This window comes from Cydia pomonella, unplaced genomic scaffold (genome assembly GCF_033807575.1).
Source record: "Cydia pomonella isolate Wapato2018A unplaced genomic scaffold, ilCydPomo1 PGA_scaffold_180, whole genome shotgun sequence".
NCBI classification, from domain to species: domain Eukaryota; kingdom Metazoa; phylum Arthropoda; class Insecta; order Lepidoptera; family Tortricidae; genus Cydia; species Cydia pomonella.
Window position 1 is genome coordinate 4649 of NW_026907821.1, and position 27952 is coordinate 32600.

General features: G+C 36.0%; 3 protein-coding genes and 1 long non-coding RNA gene across 5 annotated transcripts; 3 read left to right on the plus strand and 1 right to left on the minus strand.

Annotated features, from left to right (window-relative positions):
- The first annotated feature begins 267 nt into the window (after window positions 1–267).
- LOC133533569 (mucin-2-like) lies at window positions 268–6984 on the plus strand. The gene is made up of 5 exons (XM_061872572.1): window positions 268–373; window positions 1274–1341; window positions 2148–2324; window positions 4592–4964; window positions 5237–6984. The coding sequence occupies exons 1-5, from the start codon at window positions 283–285 to the stop codon at window positions 6688–6690; spliced, it is 2163 nt and encodes a 720-aa protein (XP_061728556.1). The 5' UTR covers window positions 268–282; the 3' UTR covers window positions 6691–6984.
- Window positions 6985–8434: 1450 nt separating this feature from the next.
- Window positions 8435–18262, plus strand: LOC133533570 (uncharacterized). 2 transcript variants are annotated; one of them, XM_061872574.1, is made up of 14 exons: window positions 8435–8499; window positions 9190–10074; window positions 10155–10209; window positions 10326–10352; window positions 10508–10543; window positions 10625–11093; window positions 13263–13363; window positions 13827–13939; window positions 14026–14128; window positions 14826–14938; window positions 15014–15214; window positions 15787–16142; window positions 16821–16944; window positions 18032–18262. In XM_061872574.1, the coding sequence occupies exons 1-14, from the start codon at window positions 8437–8439 to the stop codon at window positions 18050–18052; spliced, it is 2667 nt and encodes an 888-aa protein (XP_061728558.1). In that variant the 5' UTR covers window positions 8435–8436; the 3' UTR covers window positions 18053–18262. The 2 variants fall into 2 exon arrangements, with proteins under 2 accessions (XP_061728558.1, XP_061728557.1); XM_061872573.1 differs by lacking the exon at window positions 18032–18262 and having other exon boundaries at window positions 16821–17319.
- LOC133533573 (uncharacterized) lies at window positions 8481–19140 on the minus strand. The gene is made up of 3 exons (XR_009801899.1): window positions 18981–19140; window positions 14051–14190; window positions 8481–8680 (listed from the first exon to the last, which is right to left on the minus strand). It is a non-coding gene; the product is annotated as an uncharacterized LOC133533573 (long non-coding RNA).
- Window positions 19141–19144: 4 nt separating this feature from the next.
- On the plus strand, window positions 19145–27935 carry LOC133533571 (uncharacterized). Its single transcript, XM_061872575.1, has 16 exons — window positions 19145–19317; window positions 19448–20002; window positions 21191–21235; window positions 21405–21468; window positions 21597–21617; window positions 21943–21954; window positions 22043–22430; window positions 22631–22737; window positions 22810–22919; window positions 22996–23098; window positions 23403–23515; window positions 24015–24215; window positions 24461–24825; window positions 25134–25263; window positions 26250–26346; window positions 27405–27935. The coding sequence occupies exons 1-16, from the start codon at window positions 19258–19260 to the stop codon at window positions 27545–27547; spliced, it is 2514 nt and encodes an 837-aa protein (XP_061728559.1). The 5' UTR covers window positions 19145–19257; the 3' UTR covers window positions 27548–27935.
- The last annotated feature ends 17 nt before the right edge of the window (window positions 27936–27952 follow it).

A 27952-nucleotide genomic window follows, 5' to 3' on the forward strand; every position in this document is an offset into this window, starting at 1 on the left:
GACGGACAGACAGACGGACATGGCGAAACTATAACGACTCCTAGTTGACTACGGAACTCTAAAAAATAGAGAGTCGAAACTTTTAATTCTCATATTATGCAATTAAGGATGAAATTAATTTATCAGAATACCTATTTCATTGTAGATGAATAATTATAAATGTCGAAAGAACCATTGTGCGATCGTGATGCGCGTGCGAATGAGGCGACCCATATTTTGTTCCGTTTCGTATTACTTTATATGATGTTAACGTTTGTTTAGAGTAAAATTAAGGTTAGTTAAATGGTGATGTTGTTTACTTTCCAGATGCGGCGGCAGGCTCGGATCTCATGCGGCGGCGCGCTGGTTGGGCGCTCCGCCTCGGCGTTACAAGGTAGGTATTTTATTATTTTACCTTCTTAAAGTTGCGGTTATCCTCATCCCTTACAATAAGTTATTTGCTTACAACTCTATAAAAGACAATCATAGAAAAGTAAGAAGCATCCCTATCGATCGCTGATATCTGTCATCATAGGGTGTTGACCATTAGATATTTTTAACCTTCTGCATATATTTTTACCCGAAGTACCATGATTTTACTACGCTATCTATGTATTTTATATAGTTATTAGATAAGTATTTATGTATAGTATTTATGTATGTGGGTATGTTTGTGTCGTGTCTTCCACTGACGCGTCAAAAATACTGAGCGGATTTTGTAGAATAAAATGTCAATTGATCTGTTTTAGTGGCGCAAGTGACATAAATACATTTTTAATCGACTTTGAAAAAAGAAGAGGTTTTTATGAATAAAAATAAGTACCTAGTGTTAAGGTTTTACAAAACTTCGTTTGCTTCTTAGCTTTTCACCTACAAACAAGTTTCCTCCGGCCCTCCAGACTAGGGAACAATTTAATTTTAATAATAGGGAGTATTACTGCAATGTTCTGCCGCCAGAGAGCAGCACTATCACATCACATAAAACATAGAGTAACTTACTTATATACATACTGTGTCTTAAACAGTTTTTTGAGAAGTTTTTACTATTACACTGATGCATCAAATGTACAGAGGCCTACCGCGAATCGCGAAAATTGAAATTTCGTTATCCGACTTCTTTATCGCTCGAATATGCAAGAATGATAGAGAGGTAGATAACAAAATTTCAATTTTCGTGTTTCGTGGTATAAGAAGCCCTCAGAATGTGCTAGTGGCGGTCTCTACGCAGACGTTTGCCCTAATAATATCCCCTATTACTAACATGCAAATTTTTATGTATTAATTTTATTTTCAGTATGGCTGTGGCTACTGATATACGTATTCCAAAACGAATTTCGGATATCGAGGTCCATCGAACCAGGAGTAAGTACAGTTATTATTTACTATAAGTATTTTATTAACTATCTCTGCGATAGATTGACTTGATATATTTTTCTAAAACTATTAAGCCGACTTTATAAAGCGATAAACATACATAGAGGTATAGTTAATAGTTTGAACTTCACTTGCCACCTTTATTTAAAACCCGAGTATAAAAAAAGGTGGCAAGTGAAGCTCAAGTGAAGCGCATGACAACACATGGATTCAACGGGCATTAGTAATTAACTTTAAAGGGCCGTCACAATAGATCACTATCGTCGACGTGGCAATAAATAATAATGACAGAAACGTATCGGACGCAGTGTTGCGAATGCAACTTAATATTATATAAAAATATTCCTAATGCAGTAGCTAAACGCAGCCGTCGGGCTCGGCTAGTATTCGGAGGTTTTTCAAAAGCACCAATAGGAGCGCTCCACATATTCTGTATCGCGGCCAATTAGAAGCATCTAAATTTTAACCACTGTTTGTACTGATCAAATATTGCAAATTCACTCTTTCATCATCCTCCATAAGCAACACCCACTTTCTACATTTAACCGTTTTGGCAAGAACCCTTGTAAACCAGTACCTTTTGGAAGATTATACTTCACTTCATTATAAATCGAAGTTTTATTCGAGTCGTCGAGATTCTGACCCGCACGGCGGCTACACCCAGCAAGGGAATTTCCGAGCAAGGTTAGTCAAGCCAATGTGTGATGAGCGCACCTCAATCCTGATCTTTAGAAAGAGCGATTAGTGAACGTCAAACGGTACCCTCAATTAACACCAAATCCTCTCAATTCCAGTACTTGGACTTCGACAACCTCCCCGAGACGAACTTCACGTGCGCTGGCAAGGTCATCGGCGGCTACTACGCAGACCTCGAGACCTCATGCCAGATGTTCCACGTGTGCACCGTGGGCCAGCAGGACGAGCCCATGGACATCAAGTTCCTTTGCCTTAACGGCACCGTCTTTGATCAGGTAACACATCAAGATGGACAATAGTGTCATAGCTGCCGTAAAGTGACATGTTAAAATATTTGCCCGCTGGCCCACTGTAATGCCCACGCTCAATGACACTGTGCGAGCGGGAAAGCAATATAATTATGCGCGTGCGTTAGGAATAGGGACAGGCGGGTCAATGAACGAAATTCTTCATGCTTAGCATCCTTACTTTATCAGACAGATATTCATTTCATTACTTTAATTATTTTAATGTTTATGCCAAATTTTATGCTGTTTCATACATGTCGACTGTATCTATGACGGCAGTTATGTTCATGCGACTCTTAGCAAAGAGAATTTGAAATAGAGGTGGATTATAAAAGAAAAATTTGTAGCCACAGTAAATTTTCTGCCATCTTTCGACACACGATTAGAACATTTAGAACGCCATTTGACTTTGATCCTTATTCTTTCACTACTGTGTTAAATTTGTCAAATATCAAAAAGTGGCGATGCCGTCATACCTTTGACCTTTGCTCTATTAGATGGCGCCACTTTTTGATATTTAACAGATTTAACACATATGAGAATAAGAGTAAGGACCAAACTCAAATAGCGGTCTAAAGGTTTTAATCATGTGTCGAAAGATGGCAGTAAATGTACTGTGACCACAAAGTTTTCCTTGATAATACTTACACCTCAATTTCAAATTCTCTTTGCTCTTAGGTAGAACACTAGGGGAACTTAGGCAGCTGATAGCCGCACAGCTTTATATATTTCGAAGAAACTTAACTGTCAAATATAAAGGCGCATTGAGTTATTATTACTATAGAGAAGCCATACCAAACAACGAAATGTCGCAATCGCAACCTATACCACGCGACCAAAACATCGTAAGAACCGTAAAAATTCATGGCACTTACGTGTTCAGATCGCGAGATTCACGCTCCGCTTCTATGGTTTGTTGTCAAAACAACAACAACTCATGGCGCAAAATACTAGTTCCCTGTACCGGTTCTAAACGTAGCAATAATAGTTCAATGGCTTGACGACAGTCTAGTTAATACCTGCTTCAAAATAACATTATAATACGCACATTATACCAACACGTTAAATATATAGCATAATACTCAGAGTTCGGACAAGTCATCAAAAACCATATTTAAACAAAATTAATTTTGTATCAAGCAGAACGTGTGCGAACGATGCTATAAGCTTGGAAACAAATTTAATTTGTAACAGCATATTCAATCAATTACATCTCGAAAATAGAAGAAGATGTATTGAAGTATTTTAATGAACAGTATTTTTTAGTGGTCCGTACCCGAAGGGTCAAACGGGACCCTATTACTGAGACTCTGCTCTCCGTCCGTCGGTCCGTCCGTCTGCCACCAGGCTGTATCTCATGAACCGTGATAGTTAGCCAGTTGAAATTTCTACAGATTATGTATTTCTGTTGCCGTTATAACAACATGTACTAAAACACAGAATAAAATAAATATTTCTTTCCAATCTCGAGGTTCTCATCCAATCACCGAAATTAAGTTAAGCAACGTCGGGCGGGGTCAGTACTTGGATGCCTGACCGTTTTTATAGATAATGGTACGGAACCCTTCCTGTGCGAGACCGACTCGCACTTGGCCGGTTTTTATTTAATAATATTTCCAAATTATACTCAAAATCTCAACACAAAATTGTACAAAAAACTAGGTCTTGTTCTATTGCCGTTCGTTTTTGTAATAACCTGTCCGAGCTATGATATTATTTTTTTTTTATTGTCTCTTTCTTCTTCTGGCAGGATCTTAAAATCGTCTACATGGCCTATGTATCTAGTAAGGGGGCACTCCAGAATGATGTGGTTAATGGTCTGGTCTGGATGCCCGCAGTTACAGGCAGGAGAGGAGCTCTAGCCCCATTTGTACCAGTGGTGGCCACAGTTGCCATCTCCTGTTCTTAGGCGGTTAAGAGCGGACCTCACCCGGCGGGGTTCCTTGAAGCCTGCTGGGGGTACTCGCAGGGGTTAGAGCAGCGAAGGGTGCATGCATGCATGCATGCAATATGCATAATAATAGTAATGAACTGGATACTTCACTCGGAAAAACTGAATTTAATTGAGTCGATTATCACACTGGATGCGATTCTCACGTCGCTCCGGCATGCAAGCGGGATGTTGCTATAATACGCGCATAGCGTTATCTGGCTCAAACATCGGAGCGAGGTGCGAATCGCATCCAGTGTCGTAACCGCCATATTGTAATAAATTGTAAATAAGTTCAGTACAAAAATGTTATTCATTTTTTCAGGAGACAAGAGTATGTGAACGGGTGGATGAAGTAGATTGTACAAAGTCTGAAAAGTTTTATAGTTTAAATTTAGAATTATATGGGAGCACACTCGCACCACCCATAATGCAGCCAGACCAATCTAAACCTCAAGGAGAAACGACTGAACAAACAAATCAACAAACCAAACCAAGTAAAACGGCAAGCCCTGCGCCCCCTCCAGCAGCTGAGCCTCCTGCACAAAGTGATAAAACACACATAATCCAAGCAGAGATCGAGGATTCGACGGAAGACCCTGTATTAGATACGAAAAAAGAAGAGCATCAAAATAATAATCATTATCTCCCAACTAGTTCTGGGTTTACGTCGCCTGAGCACGAAGAAGCCAACGAGGGTTTGTATTATTTATTACTTATAGGCTAGAGGATAAACAATAATACCTAATATAAATATATTTGTACAAAAAGTAACAGTTTTAAAAACAGCTTTATTGCCGACGGTATTTAACGCCCCCAAAGAATTCTACTTAACAAAACAAATCATATGAACCTCCAGGGGCCTGTTACTAGTAGCCACCAAAGACTTCCATCATGTTTCAATACAATATGGCTTTTAAGGGTTTTTTTAATTATATGCATTAATTTAACATATTCTTCACTTTTTCAGAAAATCAAGAAGAAGAAGAATTCGATAACGAAAATCCTGATTACGACGATGATTACTCTCCCTCTACAACTACTCTCACGCACGCTCCGACCACTACCACAACAACAACGACTACTTCAACAACTACCACTAGAAAGCCGCAACCTACTGCAACATTTACGCCATCCACTTTATTTCACCACCAACCTCCTTCTGGGCCATATTTGAATCCCTCACAAAGCCCTCCGTTGTCGTCTCTGTCTCCTCCGTCGCACGCCTCCTCACTAGCTTCTGTGTCTGCATCACCTACTTCTGATCCGTCACTCTTATCTCCACAAGAATTTATCTACCGACACCGAGGACCTGGTTCGGAGGCTATTTCGTTTCAGCGCCAAAGTTTTCGTCCTGCTGACGGAGTTTTTATAACCCATGCTCCTCCTCATCAGTTTGATCATTTCCAATATGAATCATCCCGTACCGCACCACGACCAGCGCCTTTTGTACAGAAGCCTCAACCTTTCCGACCTACTACCTTAGATCCCCGGGATCAACTATTGCGTCCAGGGCCAACTTCACAATCATCTGAACGCCATGAAATGGCAGTGAAGCATAAACAACAACCTCAAGGTTACCTGCCCTTGCCGGCTCAGAGGCCTTTACCTTTTGATCCATTCTATTATGATCGTAAGAGGAGCGATGAATCAGTTGTACCCGATAACGAATCAACTCTTTCTGCGCGATCTGTTGCACCACCTCACGCGCCACAGAACAAGCCAAAAAGCCCACCGCGGGTTATTGTCACCGCCAGCGCTTCGGTCAGCGATAGCAACGGGAAGAGATTAAACTACACTGTTGGAAACGTTGTCAGTGCAGTGAAACCCATTGTGCCAATAAACTACGACGACTACAAGGAGTCAGATCTTATATTTGATCCATTCTTTCTCGATGTGCCAAAATTACAAAAACGAAGGAAGATTAGATCGAATCAGAAGAGAAGGATTTTTACAATCCCCGCGACCGCAACTGTGTCGTCTGAATTAGTAACTAGTAAGCATGTTGTTACCAAGGCTTCAGTCACGTCTAGGGCTACAACCACAGATAGTATGAGCACTACCATTCCCACCACTACTACTGCAGCGTGGAACCCAAACGATTACGTCGACGATAACTATGAACCGCATGCTTACGTTCATTCTATGCCTCCGCTCGCTATTCTTCATTATGAAAGAAAAACATATGATAAACATGAGGGAAAGCCTAACAAAGACTCAGTAACGGTTAAAACCGATAACTCTAAACAAGATCATCGTTTGATACTTGTGTCGAGGCCGACGTCGTCTGTAGCGCAGACAACCTCTAGTCAAAGCATAGGCGCGGGCGCAGCGCCCCCCGCCGCGTCTCCGCCGCCCCCGCCGCCCCTAGAAGCGCCCACTTGCGCGTTTCCGGGTACCACTGACTGTCGGACCCATGCCTAACTAATTAGCTCATATTAGGTAGATTATTTAGATAGACAAATTTCAAATTGTTCAAATATTAGTTGATTCTAACGCGCAGTGAAACGGTTGTCGCAAACTAATGACTTTTTCATTTACGTCTCTTAAGACAGGGTCAACCATTAAATTAGATTAAAATATTTATATTTTATTGCTACATCTACGACTTCTGTAAATAAAAATGTATTATCCAAGTTGATGGTGTCAAAATGTAACATAAGCTTATGAAAGGAAAATCTGTAAATATTTTATAAATATAAATCATGTTTCTGTAAATCTCGTTTTATTTATAATATATTATTATACCGTTTGTGTAAACTACATCACCAGATGTCACTATAATGGATACAATTTAAAGGCATGAATACAAACTTTAAGAAGGTTGCATATACCTCGTATGTCAAGACTTATCTTTATTCATAATGTTGTTGTTTTGGGAAATAAGAATCCCAAAAGTCCCAATGTTTGTAACATGTTATTAACCTGGAGGTTTAAAAATTTTACAGTGTTCAAGACAATGCTGGGAGGTTCCGATATTTTCGATAGTAAGAAGAAAATATCATCATTATCATCAGATGAAAACAAGCGATGATTATTTCAATTGTGTTTACGATAAACATGTCCGATGACACTCTTCTAAAATGTATGCAATTTGATTCCACTAAGTAAAACGAGATAGAGTGCATCTATGGAGGTACGTGCGTAGACAAGACATACGGCCTATGCCTGAAATTAATTAGTACAAGGAGGACCCGAACTGCGACATCATTACTCATGTGTTAATTTTAAAGAATATCTGGAGCGAATTGTTTACGGAGCTAGAGACTGAGACGAAATTACCAGGAATACTCCTCATATACACTATACCTGTCCTTACTTTACCACCGGGATATCTTGAATTCAAGTCCAGTTGGATGTTAAGGTCAAAGAAGAAACGCTCAGTTGAGAACTAGGCAAGTCAGTTATGCGCACATGAAAGAGTTCTAGGTCAGACTGAGACACAAGTCACAGAAGACGAAGCTAATGCAGCTTTGTACACAAAGATGAACATAGGTAAAAATAAGAACAATTCAAGTACTTACAACACCTAGTCTATTACTATCTTTTATACCAAATTGACAGCAATAAACGTATACTTGCTTTACTATAAAGTATGTCATTTTTTTTGGATTCCATTCTTATAAAACTTTTATAGATAATACTAGGTCTACTTAGGCGACTTACAAGTTAATATTTTGTTTGATATCTTGTAAATAAAAAAACTATCAAAGTTATAAGAAATCAAACAAAAAATGTACTTGTAAACCGCCCAAGTAGACCTAATATTATGTTTATGTAGTACGAAAAGTACGTACACATACGGATGCATATGTAGATGTGCACGCACACATACATAGCTAGTTTCGGATGCAAATTCGAATGATGTAGCAGATGTAGCAGAGAACGCGATATTGTTTGTCCTTGTCAGTCTCACTTTTCATTTCTGCCTACTTCTAAAATGTCCTAAGTGCCCCGTTGTTTTGTCCTAATGGGCGCATGCATAAGGCCCATCTACAGGAAATGCTATATATATGTTTAATGAGAATATTTAAGAAGAAAATATGACGTTTCTTTAGTTTTTACTAGTTTTGACATTTAAAATGCAATTACATGACAATTACTAGTGTTATTGTCATTTTTGTAAATGGTTTATATTTTTGATTCTGATAAATAATATAAATATACATCATGGCAAATTTTAACATTTTGACCGTCAGGGAAATGATAGACGCTTCTTTTGGTGAAACAGATGTAAGTCTTATAGATTCATTTTTATTTTTATTGTATGCCAAAAGTTCTTCACGATACTCGTACCTATAGACCGGCCGGTCCAATGGAAATGTTACCGTAGCCTTGATGGCGCCTGCATCGCCAGTAACGTGCTGTTGACGGCGATCGTCGCAGCTGTCATGTGGTGAGACGTGGCCTGTTTCTGGAACCGCATAAAAGTGCATTACGAAATTTTCAGGAACGTCCTAATCACATGATGCAGTGCCGTTAGCCCATACATATTGACAACGAATGCTTCTTGTTTTATACATACTTATAGAGTAAGTAGCTTGGGTTAATGTTAAGTATTTAAATTCCATTTATTCGCCAGCAAACTGCCCTCTGTCAAAGTAGACAAATTAGAGTCGTTTACAAAAATGCGAAATTAAAATGAGGCACTAATCCAAAAATTTTGGTATATTATTATAATTAAATATAGCCGGGGCCGATTCCACGGCTAAAATAATTGAAATCTAAATGGGTGCTATGATAGATCCCACACAATGGTTGATATTTTGATAAACAGATAACTTAGGATCAAAACTTTGCGTCTCTAGAATGTAACGAATACTACTTTTGAGCGAGAGCGAACAAGCAATATTTTTGTATTTGATTTTCATAAATAAATTGAATATTTGTATATTAACATTAAAAATTTGTTTTCGTTCACAGAGCAACTGTCCTGTTAACTTAAAAATGGTTGGGTCTGTTTTATTCATTCTTGCGAGGCGTATGGAACTACTTAAAAGACACTTCAAAGTTGAAGTCCACCAAAAAATTGCTCCAAAATCCACCTTTGTAGTGACTGAAATAAAAATTCACACTAAAGGAAAGAAAAAAAAACGAAAGGCCAGATTGTTAGTAGATGAATCAGGTAAAATACGTAGGCCACAAAAGCGTTCCAGTTTGCCAAGTTATAAAATACCCCCTCGACAGCGTTTTTCTGATGACAGTTCTACCGAAACGTCTTCGACTGAAGAACGTTCAACCAAAAAATCTCATAAGCGTACAGGTGAAAAACATTTACAAACCAAGCGTCTAGCTCAAGTATATAGGTCTGAGCAGCTTATAGCTCGAAAGTACTGTCATGAAACATCTCCATCTGAACGAGAAAGAACCAGAAAACACTCTGATGGAAGATCTCCAGCCGCCCATCAAAGAGTATACACGGGAAAGTCTCTTGCTTCACGACAAAATACCAAAAAGTATTCCGATGAAATGTCTTCAGCGAGACAAGGTAAACCTCAAAAGTACTCTGACGACATGTCTCAATCCGAAAGACGTAAGGATATAAAATCTACAGCCGAACGAAAAAGGGACTATAGCGAAACATATCCCTCCGAGCGAAGTAGATCAGGAAAGCATTCCGATGAAAGGTCTTGGGACTTAGGTCAAGGATCTGAACGAAATAGAGCGAGGAACTATTACTCGCCATCTGACGAACCTTCCAGTGAAAGTGCAATTAGTGGCGAAACTAGAACAAAAAAACCTTTTGACCATAAAGGTAAAACCGATTCTGAAAGAAGATCAAAGTCATATACTGGCATATTTAGAGGGGTATGTTCTCGAGTTATTGTTTTGATATGGTTTCAAAATAGATATAAATATAATTTAACCATTGACTTTTAATATTTTAGAAAGAAATACATGAAAGAAAAATTACATTTCAATCCAGTGATGATGATGTTATAGGTGAGTACCTATTGCATTTCAGCACTATACTCGGAAGTATGTATATGTTAATACAAGAACAAACATCAAATACAAAAATCCCCAAAAATATAATTATAATCACAATTTCATTACAGAAACACAGCACGAGAAAATATATATCGGTAAGAAAGTTTTATTATTCGAAAGAATAATTCAATTGCTTAAGAATATGAGATACAAAGTACACACTTTATGGACACAAATAATAGTACCATTATTCACTATATCTTCCTATATTTATTTACTAACCTATTATCTTTTATTTTTGGAATACCAGTTGCCACCGTCATAACACCGTCGGGAGAAAACATACGTATGTACATATGAAAAGAGTAATTGAATTTAATCTTTAATGTATACTTTCTCCCTTCTATTTAAAAATATATTTTTAAAGGAGGTTCGACCGACAATTGGAATCCAGTGGTAACCCAAGAACAGTATAATCGTCTGCTAGCGAAAATCCGGAAACTACAGAGCAAATTTAGAATCTCAAAAAAATTTGACGATCTTACAAAAACCACTTCCATGACTCATCCCAAAGCAGCTATGAATATTTCGGTACGGCTAGATAGAGCAGAAAACAGACTTGCGCATTTATTGAAGATTGTCACACAACTCGCAAGTCAAGTACCGAAAACAGAACTACAAGCAGTTTTGAACGAAATATCTGTGTCGGGGAATGAACCCAAAAGCTTTAAAATATCAGGCCCTCAATCAGATCCAATAACGGGGCTGCTAGAAGCGCATGACACCGACAACCAAACATTTCAAGCGTCTGGTGGTCAGGCTTTTGAATCTAGTCTAGGAGGTCAAGCTGTAGTACCTAGTAAACTACAAGAAAACGTGAGACATGGAGAAATGAAGTATGATAATATATATTTTTTTAATGATTAATCATAATAATTCACGTTGGTTCATCAATATTCATTCCTTCATTCACTTGGGATTATTCTCGAGTCTTATCTCATAATACTTAACATATTACTTCTAGTAAGCATGTAGCTGAAAAAGTCACAATGTCTTCATCTGTAGAATGATGATAAAACTATCTATCATACCGTCTAGCATGAGTTGCGTTCTCGCATGCGAGTCCATCCTTGAAGTCAGTCACGCAAGATATATGGAGTAGCGCGCAAGAACGTAACTCATGTTAGCAGGTCATATGTCCTTCCCTGGGACCCACAATTATTTACACTCATTTATTTATTTATACCCATACCTAATTTCATCTTAATTGACTCAGCGGCTTAGGTTAAGCGTGAGGAAGTAACAGACAGAAAGATTACTTTCACATTTGATATTATTAGGCAAGTATAGTTTTTAACTTAGTATCTACTAGTTTAACTTGCCAACATCTGTAGATAAACATTCTTAATGTGAATAAAATTGCACCAATAGTTTTATTTATATGCTTCGCTTCTAGCACAATCGGATTAAGACCAACCTCGAAATCTGTTGTACAGTCATGAAATTTGGTATGTATATAAACTAAAGGCCCCTTTTCCATGTCCACACCATTTGATATTAGGGGACCTCGAGGAATCGCAGCCATCTTGAAAATGTGTACCATCCAGGAGAGATTCGCGTTTTACTCTAAAGCTACATTCTTATTAAATTCTACACAAAAAAATGCTGGATATCTTTGCAGAAAAATACATCTTGTTATAGAAAATACTTGCTGAATCTAAGTTTAACGCTTTTTCACGTCGAGGGGACATTCTCTTAATACTCTCTCGAAACTCGGAGGAATATGAATTCCACTTTCACTATTGTCACTATTGTTTGAACCCCATTTAAGACCTAAAATGTATTTTTGCAATCACATTATTTGGCCCTAAAAAGTTTTCCTCCGTTAATTTTAGTAACTTTGTATTGCGTAGCACTCGTGTACTAATTATAGATCTACTAATGTAGAAGAACAAATATGATTTAATATTCGGAGTCCTCTCAAGGCGTTGATTTAATTTTTCTGTAATAAAACAAGTGTAAACAAGTTGTGAAACGTAAGAGGAATCTACCGAAACGTCTTTCTGATTAAGATGCAGTCGAGTAAAATGTTAATATTGGGGTAGATCACGTACAAATGTATAGTTAAAAGTGGAATTCATATTCCTCCGAGTTTCCTATTAAGAGAATGTCCCCTGGAAGTGTATAAGCGTTAAACTTAGATTACGCAAGTATTTTCTATAACAAGATGTATTTTTTTTCCGCAAAGATATCCAGGACTTTTTTGTGTAGAATTTAATAAGCTTTAATGTTGCCTTACACTATATTTTCATAAAGAATGTAGCTTTAGAGTAAAACGCGAATCTCTCCTGGATGGTACACATATTCAAGATGGCTGCGATTCCTCAAGGTCCCCAAATGTCAAATGGCGTGGGCATGAAAAAGGGGACTTTAATTTATAAACATACCAAATTTCATGACTGTTCCAGAGATTTCGAGGTTCGTCATAATCCGATTGTGCTAACTGTAAAATGAAAGCTCCTTCAGAACTTTTCAAGCACCTTCTCTCGTTATCAATTTTATCATTTGATTCGATTAGATATATTTATTTCTAATTGGAAATTACATGTTATTTTCACTTAAAAATAGCACAATTTCACAAAAAGATCGTCAATTGTATACCAAATAATAATAATATAATAATCAACAAACAAAAAACAAGATAATCATAAAACCAATAATGCCAACGAAAATAAATAAAATTATCAAATTAAAAATTAAAATAGAAATGTCTTACTTTACTTAATTTAAATATGAAATGTTAATATTATTAATGAAAACACACGATGAGATACTTTTGGGTTATTTCGATTTTGTTTGCGAGTCCCTTGCCTTTTTTACCTGTTTCGTTCTAGGGATTGGTTTTTTAGAATGATACAGATGTACCGAATAATTCGGCCGAAAATTTGGTTCGGTAAGATCGGGACCAAGCATTTGGCCAAATATTCGTATTCGGCAAACTCCATATCTCTAAGGCTGTGGCCGCAGCATCATCACAAGTATTATAAAGTTATAATTTATTTCAGTGATGAACTGGAAAAAATACTTTTCTCCGTTGTAAGAGAGATACAACAGGCAATCGCCGATGCAAGAATTGAAAAATGTGGCCGAGCTCTAGGAGGAAACGGTAATTTATCTAGTTTTTTTATAAGCGATGAGCACGGAAACCTTACTCATCATCAGGAACACCATACTACTTACCTTTGGAATAAATAACAGTGCTATTAGAGTTGTGCCGTTCCCGAGAACGTTTTCTGTTTACTATGGGGAATATTCTCGAAAGAGAACGTTCTCGAGAACGGCACTACCACAAGTGCTATTATGGCTGTGGTTAGTACGGTCACGTCTGAAAATATCGATACGGACAAAGTGCCAAAAATATCTATACAGTACCCTAATATATGGGCCATAAAGTCGTGTATACATATTTTTGGCACTTCGATCGTGTCGATGTTTTCAGACGTGACTATACCACGAAGTTATTACACTTAGAGTTAATAAAATCGCGTTAGACTGACTAAGAAGACTCCGGCAACAGTATATTATTATTGTGAATCATTCAAATCAAAGAAGCATTGTTTATTTTACAGAGATCCGAGTAGCTTTAATTCAAAAACATTTTAATGAAATATTCGGATTGCATTATAAGATCGAAAAATGTGGAAAAGCAGTTGCTGATATTGATGAGCGTATGACAACCCAGGTCATTATTTTGTTCAAATTATTATTGTTGTTGTAAATAAGCTAAATAAAAGAAAAGTAACATATTTTTTTTCCTCGCTTTTCTAGATAGCTTTGTTTCAAGATAACTTACTGCTGATGCAAGCCGACTTGGAAACGGCATTGGACAAAGTCGCCGACTCTTTGTTGTCTCCAAAAGAAGATGCGGCTGGTATTTGATATTTTACTGTGTTCTTTTTTTCACTTTTGTTTGATTTATTGTACGAAATGCATCTGAAAATATTGAAAAAAAACCTACTGAGTTTATGACATTGTGGTTAACTGTGAGTCAAGAGGGTCTCTATTTTAATTAAAATACTAATGAAATCCCAAAAAATAGTGAGCCATTACCAATAAGTAGTTTATTATAAGAAGGATAGAAAGTAGGCTAACATCATCAAACCAAAATTTTAAAATAGAAATTTCATAATGTTATTTATGTTACATTTCATGCCGTTCACGCAAAAATGACGTAATTCACCATACAGGCAGTTTTTTTACAACACTACAAATTTAGATAACTTACCAATTGACGCGAGAAAAATAAATACTTGTTACATAAAATACACTGTTAAACATCAAAAATATGTATTATTTGATAAACTAATAATTTACTATTTAGTTGAGTGATAATAAGATGAAAGTCGCAGTTAGACGTTTCAGTACTGATTGTCAAGAATCTACACGAGTTAAGGAGGTTGACAAATGATTAATTATTACGAAAATATTAATTGGAATCATACTCTATGTATCGTGACGTCATTTTTCTGTTAACGGCATGAAATGTACGATGAGCCATTATTATAATAAGTAGCCAAATGTACAAAAAAACTTCAAGAAGTTATATGAAGTTTTAATATTATTTTCAGCCGTTGCACAAATAGTTGAGACCTTTTTAGAATATAAAAGTGATTTAGTCAACACAGAATACATACAAGTTGAATTGAAGCATGATATTGAACATTATCTTAAAAAATTGGAAGTAAGTTGTAAATTATCAGTTACCTCAATTTCAAAGATAGTTTGTACAATCTATTTTTTTCTTTTGCTATGACAGACTCTTGCGAAAAAAGTTGAACTGCTTCGCAATCGAAAGTGTACTCGACAACAAATGTTTGAAGCACTAAGCGATAAGTTGACTCTTAAGGACATAAACGGTTTGCTGACTCAATCTCAATTTGGCGCTGTAACCGCAAGTAACAAAGATACCTTTCAAAATCTCAGATTGAAAATATTTTCAAAGGAATGTGATTGGCAGGTAAGGATTTAGATTTCTAACTTTGACAATCTAGCGTATGAGAGCTCTAGACCCGAGGCGAGTTTCTATTAAATTATTAAAGGTGTATGTGAAATCCCCAATCCGCATTGGGCTAGTGAGGGGGACTATAAGCCCAAGCCCTCTCGCGTATAAGAGGAGGCCTGTGGCGAGCAGTAGCACGTATATAGCCTCAATTATTTTTTTCATTATACATATGCGAGCACACAATGTTAAAGTTACAACTATAACAAAGAAAACGAACTCTAAAACCCCAAACACAATTAGTTTGCGTTGTTTTATCACAGAGTTCCCATGGTCACCTGTCTCCATCATCAGATCAGCACCATGTCATCATAATATTGCATTGTCATCCGATTTACATATGTATGAAAAATTTCAGCTCAATCAGAAATCGGGCAGTGGGTCAAGTTTAGGTCCCAAGATTTGACCCACATTAAATAACAGGGCATAAAGATAAAAGCTTGTAAAAACAGAGCGAGTTGCATTTTTTACATTTGTAAAACTTCTATTTTCTTGTTAATCTTAATCATCTAAACACCTCTCCTCCTCAGTTCGCAATAGACAACTTCGTTGCAAAATGCGGAGCGTGTGCTGATATAATCCAATTAGCCACATTAAACGACAGTATGCAGCAACGTTTTACGAGAATGGATAAGGATTTAGACGACATGTTTACGATTGTTATGCCACCTAAGACATATCCAACGGATAAAAAAGTACAACGCGACGAGAAATGTTTATCATGTGGAGCACCAACCGAAGTAGTGAAGGATGAGCTTAATCTGAGACTTTGGCAAGAAATTATTTCTACAGCACCTGTTCCTGCCGATAAAACCAAATTTAAATACGGAGAAATCGCAGGAATTTGCATACCTGGACGACCGATCCCACATCCTCTTGAGCAAGGGTAGGCATTATCATAACATTTGTAAAGAATGTAAAATCAAATATACAATCAATTATACAATAAGCTAAAATGTCAATAATAATACAAAATAAAGCGTATACGACGAGCAGCTCCTAAGGTCGTCCGCTAGCTACTCGGAGTGGGTGAGCGGATTAGCGAAAAATAGTATGGTATGAGTAGCCCCCCCAACCCCCCCCCCCCCTTTTTCATTCCTTTAAAAGATGATTTCTGATAAACAAAATATCTTATGTCCTTCCCTGGGATTCTAAAAATTTATATACTTCATTTCAACTAAGTCGGTTAAGCAGTTATACGTGTTTTTTTTTTTATATTTCATGTGTTTTTACTTCGAAACGCTGCCAATGTGATACCATAAATGAATTCGGCATCCCCGATTTATACGAAAACGATACCAAACTTGGCCCAGTAACTTAATTGACGTAGATATTAAAATAATGTTGAGAGACCCCACCACCCCCATTTACAGCAAAAATCTTGGTGGCTTCTGAAATCCATCCTAGAGAGTCCTTCCAATGAGTTTTTGTTTTTGAGAATATACATAGATGTAAATAATCATATTGAAATGTAACTTAACGAAAAAAAAATTGTACTTATTGCTATTTAGGAACTATGTGGAAAGATGTACCAAGAAGTTTTAATGTAATATTTAACTTTCAGTTCATATATTTGCGAACACGATTGCGGTGAAATTGTTAACACAACAGAGGAGTTGTTAGAATTGTTTATAAAAAGGCTGAACCCAGACTCGCCGAATAGCGCTGCAGTCCCTGACACTGACAAGGTTAATAATACACTTACTTCGATTTATTATATTGACGTAGACAACTACGAGAACATCTCACAGTTTTTTGCAAATTAGTGTGTGACATTTAGGTATAGGGACCGTGGTCATTGGAGGACCTACCATCGTGTGGCGTGAATCGGAAACATAAACATGTATATTGACCATTCACGCCTTTAGTGCTGCCATCTACCGGACTCGGATGTTTTCTTGGTTTGCCATCTTTGAGCTACATTGAAAGCATAAATTTCATATTTACATTTATCGCTCACCAATAATCTGAAGTCGCCTGTGCTGCCTTTTACAGGTTATGCTCGCTCCCTATACCTGTAATCACCCGTCACGTAACCCTTTTCCAGGCCGCCAATATACAAGGTTTTTTCATAAAAATTCGAACATATTTCAATTTCCCGAAAGTCCAATGTATATTGTACCTTAAATCTCAGTGCTAAGGTATTTATCTATGGGCCACTAGTTGCTTGAAATAAAGTTTTTCTTTTCTTTATTCATAAAAGTTACATACTTAGTAAAGTCTGAAAAAAATCTTGCCCCGAGTTTGACTGCTGAAGTAGATGGCGCTGAACGGTAATGGATTTTCAAACGTCAACTTTTGACAATCAGAGTGTTCTGCATAACTACGGAAGGTAGAGGCAAGAAACATAATCTCCATATACCAAAAAAAAATCAAATCATAGACAGCGTACTTCACTCCGTCAATATCGCCTATGTTCTTAGATACTCTAGCGCCACTCTGGAGAGATTTGGAACTATTATTTATAGCTGACAGCTGGACACTTTTGCAACAATTCTGCCTAAGGAGTTTCTGTTCCTTGCCTCTACCTTCCTTATGCATAACTTACGTAGCCGTGCAGCGCCCTCCACCAGCTGTCAAAATCAAAGATGGTTTTTTTCTTAGAATTTACAAGTTATAATATTAATGATATATGAATGATATTATATCTTGTAAATAATATTAAATCTATCTTTTTACTGAAGTGTGCAGATAAAGAGTATTCTATCTCTCTATCTATCAATAACATTTTCATTTTGATAATGTTTTATAATAAGCAGATTTCTTTACTTTCAGACACAAGTCGGAGACCACTAAACTAGTATCTACATTTTCTACAAAGTCTGGTATTGTAGGAATGTTTCCACCCGTTGATATGTTATGCTTATGATTTTTAGTACATTTATTTTAGTAATTATTTTATTATTATCTTGTATGTAATTTAATTGAGGTTAATTTATTTTGTATAATTTTAGTTTTTCTATAATATGTATTTACATGCAATATAATTTACCAGATTCTCTTAAACCATGTTTCATTTAAACAACTGCAGTGTGTTTAATATATATTTAATTAAATCATACTTCCACTATTTCATTCTTATAAGAAATAACGGACTTTTTCAGTACAATTCAAATGAATCAAATTTAAAAAAAATGAGTGGCTATTAGAACGAGAAAATTGATACGAATTCCCAAACATTGACTGCTCTTGCAGAACCCTTGTTATCAAAAAATTATGTGTAGATTTATCATGAGGTCTTCTTATTAGGCAAGTATCTAAATTAACATATATTTTGTTGGCAAGCAGGTACAACGCGTGTATTTATACATCTAGCTAAAATAAATATCAATAAAGCGGCCAAGTGCGAGTCGAACTCGCCCATGAAGGGGGGATCCGTACCATTTATGACGTACCTATTCAAAAAAAACTACTTACTAGATCTCGTTCAAACCAATTTTTGGTGGAAGTTTGCATGTTAATGTACCTCATATATTTTTTTTAGTTTTATCATTCTCTTATTTTAGAAGTTACAGAGGGGGGGGGGGGGGGGGGGGGGGGGGGGATACACATTTTACCACTTTGGAAGTGTCGCTCGCGCAAACTATTCCTATACCCCACACGTATGGCTTTGATGAAAAAAAAAATTTGGGTTTCAGTTCTAAGTATGGGGAACCCCCAAAAAATTTTTTTTTTCATTTTTTGTGTCAATACTTAATGCGGTTCACAGAATACATCTACTTACCAAGTTTCAACAGTATAGTTCTTGGAGTTTCGGAAAAAAGTGTCTGTGACATACGGACGGACAGACATACAGACATGACGGATCCATAAGGGGTCCGTTTTTTGCCATTTGGCTACGGATCCTTAAAAATTGGTAACGACAACGATTTCTCGACTATTGAATACAATATTTAAGCCAGAGCGACCAAAACCTACTAGATTTACAACGTTAGTTGACATGTCAAACTATTTTCTAAAAGTTATTGTGATAAACACTATCCTAATCAAAATAATTAATCATGTCTGATACTATTATGAGTGTTCAGGAATTAATAGACACCGCCTTTCCGGATGAAATAGTAAGTAATTAAATTACATGAAGTATTTCTTTAAGTGTACTTGTACAACATGCAACGAAAAACGTATTGGATACTTACTAAAACCAAATTATTTATACGAGTCTTATAAAAAGATGTTTTAATATTTCAGACAAATAGTACAATCAACTTTCGATTGTTGAAAACAGTAATAATCATAATTGCCAACCAATTGAGAGTCCTTCACCGACAAGTGCAAGTTTCCGTTGACCGAAGTGTAAAGCGCTCCAAAACAAGTATATATCCCAGTCAAACTATTTCTGAAATTAGAATACAAGTTGGCAATAAAGATAGGCAAACCAGAGTTAGCAAAGAAGGGGGCAAAAGAAAGGCAGAGGAGAGAAGAGGACAACATGTGAAGAGAAATGAGGAACGAAGTTCAAAAGACGAAGGAAAGGTTAATGTAAAAGAAAAATCGAAAGATGAAGAAAACTCTAAGCAAGAAGAAGAAACAAAGAAAGGGTTGGAAACTTACCAAAGCGAAAGAAGTATCAAAAAGAAAGTAAGAAAAGATAAAACGGAACGCCAAAAAGAACGAGGTGTAAAAGTTCATTCCAGCAAGACTATCATGCATTCCGTGTCTGACGGTACTGAGGAGCATGTAGAGTATGACAAAGGCGACCCCCTATTACAAGAAGCAGCTTCAATACGCGATACTAACGAAGATGTAAGCATTTATTTTTTTCACTAATAAAACTGATAGGATCTGAACTGAAATGATGCTAATGTTGCTAATGGTACGATTTCATTCGTTTGCATTTTTATATCGTTGACAACACGTATTATAAGACAAATTATAAGAAAATAAAAAAGGAGGAAGACATTGTCCCCCCCCCCCCCCCGCATCATTGTTCAATCCACATCATTGTTGGAGCCCCTCATTGAAAAAAAAATTGTACCAGATACAATATTTTGACCCCTTTTTAACCCCCTAAGGTAATGAACTATCAAAAAGGCTTAAATCACTTTTATTTTATTTTATTAAAATGTATTTTTACGAAGTTCCTACTTTGCTAGCCTAAAATAAAACTTGAACCTCAGACATATATTTTTCACAATATAGATGGAACGTGATGTGTACATTTCAACTTTCTAGCTTTTGTAGATTTGGCTCTGCGTTGAAGAGTCAGTCATTTAGTCAGGACATACGCATTTATCAGTGTGTATTTTACAAGCTTTTAGTTAACTTGCCCTGTTAGTATGTATGGGACAAATCTTGCAAGTTAATCTTGACCCACTTCCCGGTTTCCGATGAAGCTGAAAAATTGCATACATATGTAAGTCGGGTGACAATGCAATATGGTACCAACAAGCTAAATGATGATGGAGACAGGAGGTAGCCGTAGGAACTCTGTGATAAAACAATGCAACCTAATTGTGTTTGGGGTTTTAAGAATTGTCTCGATTAGTATTAGCATTAGTTGTCAGCGATAAAAGCTTGTACCAAAAATGTAATTTTTGCCAAAAACTTATTAACCTTAAACTAGAGGAAGGTTTTAGTGCTAGGTATAAAACAATTCTGAACGTTTTTTGTTTAGTCTTAACTACTAGAGCATATTATTATTTTTTTTATAAAACCTAGGAAAGTGTGTTAATTGCAGCCTAAACTAACTAGTTACCCTTGGATTATGCGGTCGTATCAAAAACACACGCTGTATATATATATAGATTACGGTAAAAATAGGTACATTGAATATAAAAGTACTTAGCTTATTAAAAATTGCAAGTACGTAATGACTGAAATGTTACCAGTGTTCAGTTATGTTGGATAAACTATAATATACATAAATGTAACTAACTTGAAAAAATTTAATAACAAGTTGGCCGCTAAAGTGAATATCCATGTTTTTTCAAGGACATGGAAGAGCTGCGAGAGCGAGAAATCAGGATCATAAGTCAGGTATTTTTATCATATGCGATCATTTGCGTAATTGTGCATATTGACTTGCCAATCTAGCCCACTGAATTATGCATTTTATTTTACAATCAAAGGTACCAAAAATATTTCAAAAATACAATATATATCATGTTACTGATTTATTGAAAAGTTTTTTATCTCCGTTTCGTAGCGAGCCGATTCTCATGAAGATCCTGCTTTATCGCCATCTCCGATGGCTTCAGTGCATTCATTCGGTGAGTTTTTTATTTATTTCGCTTATCAAAAATAAATCATTATGTCAATTATTGAATCAGCCTATATAGTAAGATGATTTGATGATGCGATGGTTTCTTGGTTTTTAATGTTATTCTTCTGTTTCCAGGCAAGGAAAATCTACTTATAGGTAAAGATTTCTATCATATTTAAGCTTATTATAAAAGTATTTTTATTGTAAGTTCAAGAGCAAGTCCATTTAAATTTTATGACATAGCATTTTTTGTGAAATTATCCTTGCAAAAAAGATGTGCAAACAAATAAAACAACGACTTAATACCATATCAACAAAACAGATACAAATGTTTTGATTAAATTAATATCACAAAGCTTTGTTTCTTTGTTTTAATTATTGTTTGTACCTAAAAGATAAAGTGTAGCTTATTTAACTACATTCTAAGGCATTCTAACACACTACTGAAATAATCTGTCTTTTTATTTCCATGCTGATGCAGTTTCACCTCAAGGTAAAACAACATGATGAAATTTTAATTATTTTAATTGTCATGTTATATCTAAGAATATTTATACTTATAAATACTCTTTTGTGCGCAGGTCGCATTCCACGCGTAAGTGTGGTGACTAAAGAACAATTCGATGAATTAGCTAATGTCGTTCATGAACTCGAAGCCCGATTTGACCCGATAGGCATCCCAAATTTTCCCGAAAATGCAGAGTTTTTGAAAGCTCTTCGATCCGGAGCTTCTCTTACGGAAGCAATGGCGGCTTTTCAAATGTCAGCAAGACTACAGACCTTCGAAAAAGCCTTCGAAATTATGACATCCTTACTCACTGAACTGGCTAAAAAGACTCCAGGAGTTAATGTGTCACAATTTCAAGAATTGGAAACAAACTTTGCTCGTGGAGGTGTTCTTAATGAGATCAGCTTGCCACGTAAAGAGGAACATGTAAAAGCTGATTGGGTATCCCGCGACGAATTTAAGTACGAAAGATGTGTTGATATCAGCTATTTGGTAGTCACTCTAAAGGGCCACTTGCACCATCTAGGGTTAGCCACTAACTCGGAATTAACCGTTAACACAGGGTTAAATTGTTATAACTCCGGTTTAATCGGTCAACGCAGAGTTAATGGCTAACCCTGGATGGCACAAGCGGCCCTTATTGTAATATTTCGCATTCCAGCAACGCTATGCATGAGTTGTACGATGAAGTTATGCAAGTCGTAAAAAAAGGTTCTAAAACTACTGGCACTGATACCAAAAATACTGAATTATTGTTAGGACAACTTGGTAAGTAAATTATGAATCACATTTAGAACCAAATAAGTCTCCTTTGTTTTATTTAATGTTTTTTGCCTACAGAAAGAAAAATAGAATCGGTAAATTACCGAGAACGTATTGAAAATTTAGAAGCAGAAATCACAGAATATGCTGAAAAGTTTATTAACCTAGACTTTAGCCTCTCATCACAGGTACACAAATTATTTCTAAAGGTTCATTTTATTAAAAAAAACATACGCATAACTTAATTTAAATTTAACTATACAGATTGGCAGCTATCAAGAACAGTTGACTCAGATGCAGTATCAACTAGAAACAGGAATAGAAAATATGGTAGACAAAGTAGCTCATATACGCACTGCACCGGAAGGTAAGTATAATGTTTATGCAGATATGCAAGCTGCATAAATTTTACATGATCCAAGCCTAGATTATACAACTATTTTTACAATTTTAAAACGAATCATCATTACGATTGTCGTCTCCGTTCCGTCATCACCATCGTTTTCATCACCACTGTGATCACAGTTGTCTCTATTACTCATTTCGTAATTATTATTGCCATCAGCCCATCAACGTTTGCAGCCAACACCATTATCTTCATCAACAAGATCAAGATCATCATCATCATTAAAATGGAAAACACTATCAACTCGTTTTTATGTTAATTGCAGCTCTAAAGGAATTAAATATACGACTAGACACATTGCAGCAAGATTTAGAAAATACAACAGTTGAACTGAAGGATCTGAGGACTTTTCAGAATAATATGACTCTGGACCTAGCGGTATGGCATACATTTTTGTTAGGTATATTGTTAAGGGACAATCTTACGCAACTCGATAAATCCAAACAGTACGCTCAATAGGGCTTGAGTTGTGGTTAATAGAAAATGATGTACACAAAAGGTACGTATATAAGTTATTTTAACTTATAAATACATGAAAATATAACGCAGAAATAAATATCCGTAAAAAGCATACAAGTAAATGCATTTACCGGATTATAGTTAATCTATAATATTAAATATTTAAACAGGTACCAAGCCTTTCTAGTTGGTGGTCCTTTCCGGGTAGTATTTTTTTTTCTAAGATGGAGTCGCAAATGTAAGACAGTCATATGAACTACGAATGTATGTACAATATTGTATTATACATGCAAGATATGATTCTGATAACAATACATGTACCTAGATTGATAATTCTGTTATGATAGTTAATATTTTAAATTGTAATTGTAATACATTTTTTAAATTGTTTATCAAACTTTTTGCTTAAATAATACAGAGAATATGGAAAGAAATTGAGTTAATACGTGATGCCAAGGCCGATCGAGAAGAGATTGCTGATGTGCTCCGCGATAAAGCGGGCATCGAAAACCTGAACGGGATGGTCTCCACGGGGGAATTTAATGCAGTTTGTGCGGATATGGAAACAAAGATTAATGCTTCATATAACAAGTTCAATAATCAAGAACTCATTTGGCAGGTAAATAGAAATAATACTATTGTGAAATTATTGCAACTCGACTGATTCTTGCACACTCAAGTTTTTACCACGATAATGACAAATTTATTTACGTTGAATCTTATAAGCGGCCAATATAGTAAATACATAACTTACCACTACATTAACACTTGCATTAGTTATATATATATATATATATATAGGGTGTCTAATTTCCTAATTTACACAATGCTATATCTTTGTTATATAGCAAATTGTTTTTCTAGATGGCTATAGATGACCTTGCTAAATCAATAAGTGAAAAGGGTGATTGGAAAGATATCTGTGCTCTTCGTGAGGACATAAACCACCATCTCAATAACCTGAAAGACAAGGTAGACAAGCTGATAGAGGTAGTTGGTGAACCTCGTGCTGCCGCCATTAGGAAGAAACTCTTCAGTGACGCCGACTGCGTATGCTGCGGTACTCCTGCCAGTATGAATATAGAAGTTCCTGTGCAGAGGCTACCTAATTTTACTAAGACAAGAGCATCAGCAGACGGCGCCCAAGCTCCTAACGTACCAAAAGAAGATGGGGACCATGAAGGACTATGTATTCCGGGACGCCCTGTAGCGCATCCTAAGGATGCAAGGTATTGGAATGTTGTATATCCTGGATGTAAATATGTACTAAGTTTTTATAGTAGATAAACTTGCTAGGAAATTTTATCTTCTGTACCTAATTTTTTTTAAAAAATGTCTATGTGTGCCTAATAGTATGCGTAACTTAACTTTTTGGCTGTGGCAAAAGATATTTCATATTCGTACAACATTGAATGATTAGTCCGACAAAACATCCTTTTTGTATCAATGTCAAAAGTGTAATAGGTTTTGCCTTATCAAATTGCGCCATTCACTTCTTTATATTATGAATGTTATTTATTCCTCCTTTAATTAACAGAAGCCATATATGCCAGCGGTTTTGCGGTGGCTCACACACTCTTATACCATCTGTGACTCGAGTTCCTCCAGGTGTAACTGTCACTCAATGTCCACGGGAAAATACGACTACGATCGGCAGTGACGGAAAGGTCATATTTGTATTTTTATTTTCTACTACTTTACTATAAGTAACATCACTGCTGTACTTCATATTGTGTTGTACTGTACCTATTGTTCAGTTACTGTGGTACTATTCATGCTATGACCCAACTCTATTTGTTGTCTTTGATTTAATATTCTGTCAAGCGATATCTTTAAGTACCTTTGGAACTTACGATACCTATTACTGAAATAGTTGAATTATTTATACATATAAAGTTTCTTAGAGCAAATGTAATCAAAAATATCACTAATCTATCTAGATATACTTATACATATATATTATATATTCTTTCTTAAGAGGCTATCAATACCTAAAGCGCGCACACTGTCTATTTGTATCGGAGTAAATAAGGGCAAGGGAATAATAAGAAAAATATTTATATAAAAAAAAGTGGATTATTAGTGTAATATTTTACTCAACAGTGGTTTAGATATAAATGTTTTGAAATTGTGATTTTAATTGCAGACCCATAAGTCAAAACAATAAAGACATAGAACCGTTTAATTGTGATTTTAAGACCAATCTTTGCAATTATTTTCTATCGAGCCGATTTCGTTCAATCATGTATCGAGTACAACCACGGTCTTTGAAATATAATTAATATAAACATATATTTTTCTTACTTGACTAAAACAAATAGTCTTTCTTAAAAACTGTTTAAGTAACATCAATTTCAAGGACATTGGGTGTTGACAGCCTCTTAAACCCTTTGAATTAAATTACAGGCCAACTCGAACGTACACTGACATCAGAATGACATCTAAATAACAGCAAAATGCACTCGGTCACGTGTCCGCAACTAAATGACATTCAGATATCATTCTGATGTCAGTGTATGATCGAATTGGCCTATTAGTCACATACGAATTTTATTGATGAAATGATGAATGTACTTTGATATGACTGATACACTTTATTTTAAAATGTGGTAAGAAAATATGTGGAATTTAATTACATTTATTTGTTTTGTAGGCTTATAAGACTGACGAGTACATAGAACTTAAGCCTTGTGAACAATGTAACGTTCCGAAAGTAAATCCGCAGATGAAGAAAAACGCTGATGAGGAAGGTAAGAAGTCAAAATTAGTTATAACCATAATTTTAATGTTTCGTGCTCTGAACGTGGCTCACTGTTTATCTATGAAGCGGGTTGAGAGTGATTCTTTTCGGCCCTAGTGTATTTTTGCATTCTAAGTTCGTTTCATTTTTTATGATTAGTAATGTCACAGATCATATAATACTAGTACAGATACCCAATCCCATACTAAAAACGCGCACCGTCCTAAGTATCCAATACCTGTAGGCTATTTTTTAGTTCACAGTAACGAACTAGATGGCGCACGGAGCTAATAAAACTCTCACAACTAACATGCGTTGAAATGGCGTCGAAATACCTCTCTTGCGACATCTGTTGTAGCTTTCACGCACTAAACCTAGAGGTCACATATATTGTTAAGGTCAATTATTACTAGATGGCGTTTCAGATATCGATGACGAAATTAAAATTTATTTACAAATTAAGTCAATTTACAATTATGATGTCAATTATAATTTTATGTTACTTTTTTTTGTAGTATAAATAGTAGTTTGATTTGGTACTTTAAGACATCAAAGTTTCGTTACAAATCACAAGTCGTGTTCTTATCGCTTACCTTGCTTCGGCGCGACGAGCATTCGAGTAAACCAGCGTAACTATGACTTTTAGATACACAATAACGCATAATCAGGTCAGGTCAGTAAGGTTGCCAGAGCTCAACGAGGGGGGTGGGGTTAGGGTCGGCAACGCGCATGTAACTCCTCTGGAGTTGCAGGTGTACATAGGCTACGGAGACTGCTTACCATCAGGCAGGCCGTATGCTTGTTTGCCACCGACGTAGTATTAAAAAAAAAAAAAAAAAAAAAAAAAAAAAAAAAAAAAAAAAAAAAAAAATCAAAGAGGACTCTTAGATTTTAGTGAATCCCTGGCTTTAGCACAAGAGCGACAGTATCTTGACCACGAGGTAGACTACCCGTCTCTTTCTTGTTAATACGTGTAGGAAAAGACTGGTAGTCTATCTAGCGCGCGAGATACTGCCGCAGCGTTATTGTGCTAAACCTATTGGACAATTATTATGTCTTTCTTTCCAGCCTCGAAACCGGCTATTACCCAGAGAAATACTTCATCATTCGCCATAATGGAAGAAATGTCTTGGATGGCAGCGCATAAACGTAGCGAAGCATCTGAAAATCGAGCTTTGCCTTCATTTGATGATGAAAATTATGTTATTTAAACATATACTTGTTCCATTTTATTGTTATTGTTGCATTATATTTTTTCTCTAAAGTGTTCTTTATAATCAGCGACTATTCGTAAACTTGTATGAAAGCAATAGTCAAGTGTTGTATGTTGTATACAGCCCAAAAGTAAGTTGACAAAAATGTTCACTACGGCATATTGTTGATAATGATAATTATAACAGACGTTTGCGTTTGTGTATTAAATCTAAAGGAGAATATGTTGTATATTTTCGTATTAATTCAATGATTGTGGTTTGAATTTTTTGATGTCATTTTGTAAAAGACGTGTAGGGAAGAAGAATATTTCCTAAAAATAATTTGTCAACGAATTTTAGGGCTTGTTACTGACAATATAACTATACAAACCACCCCTATTTTTTACGGGAAGAGTATTATTA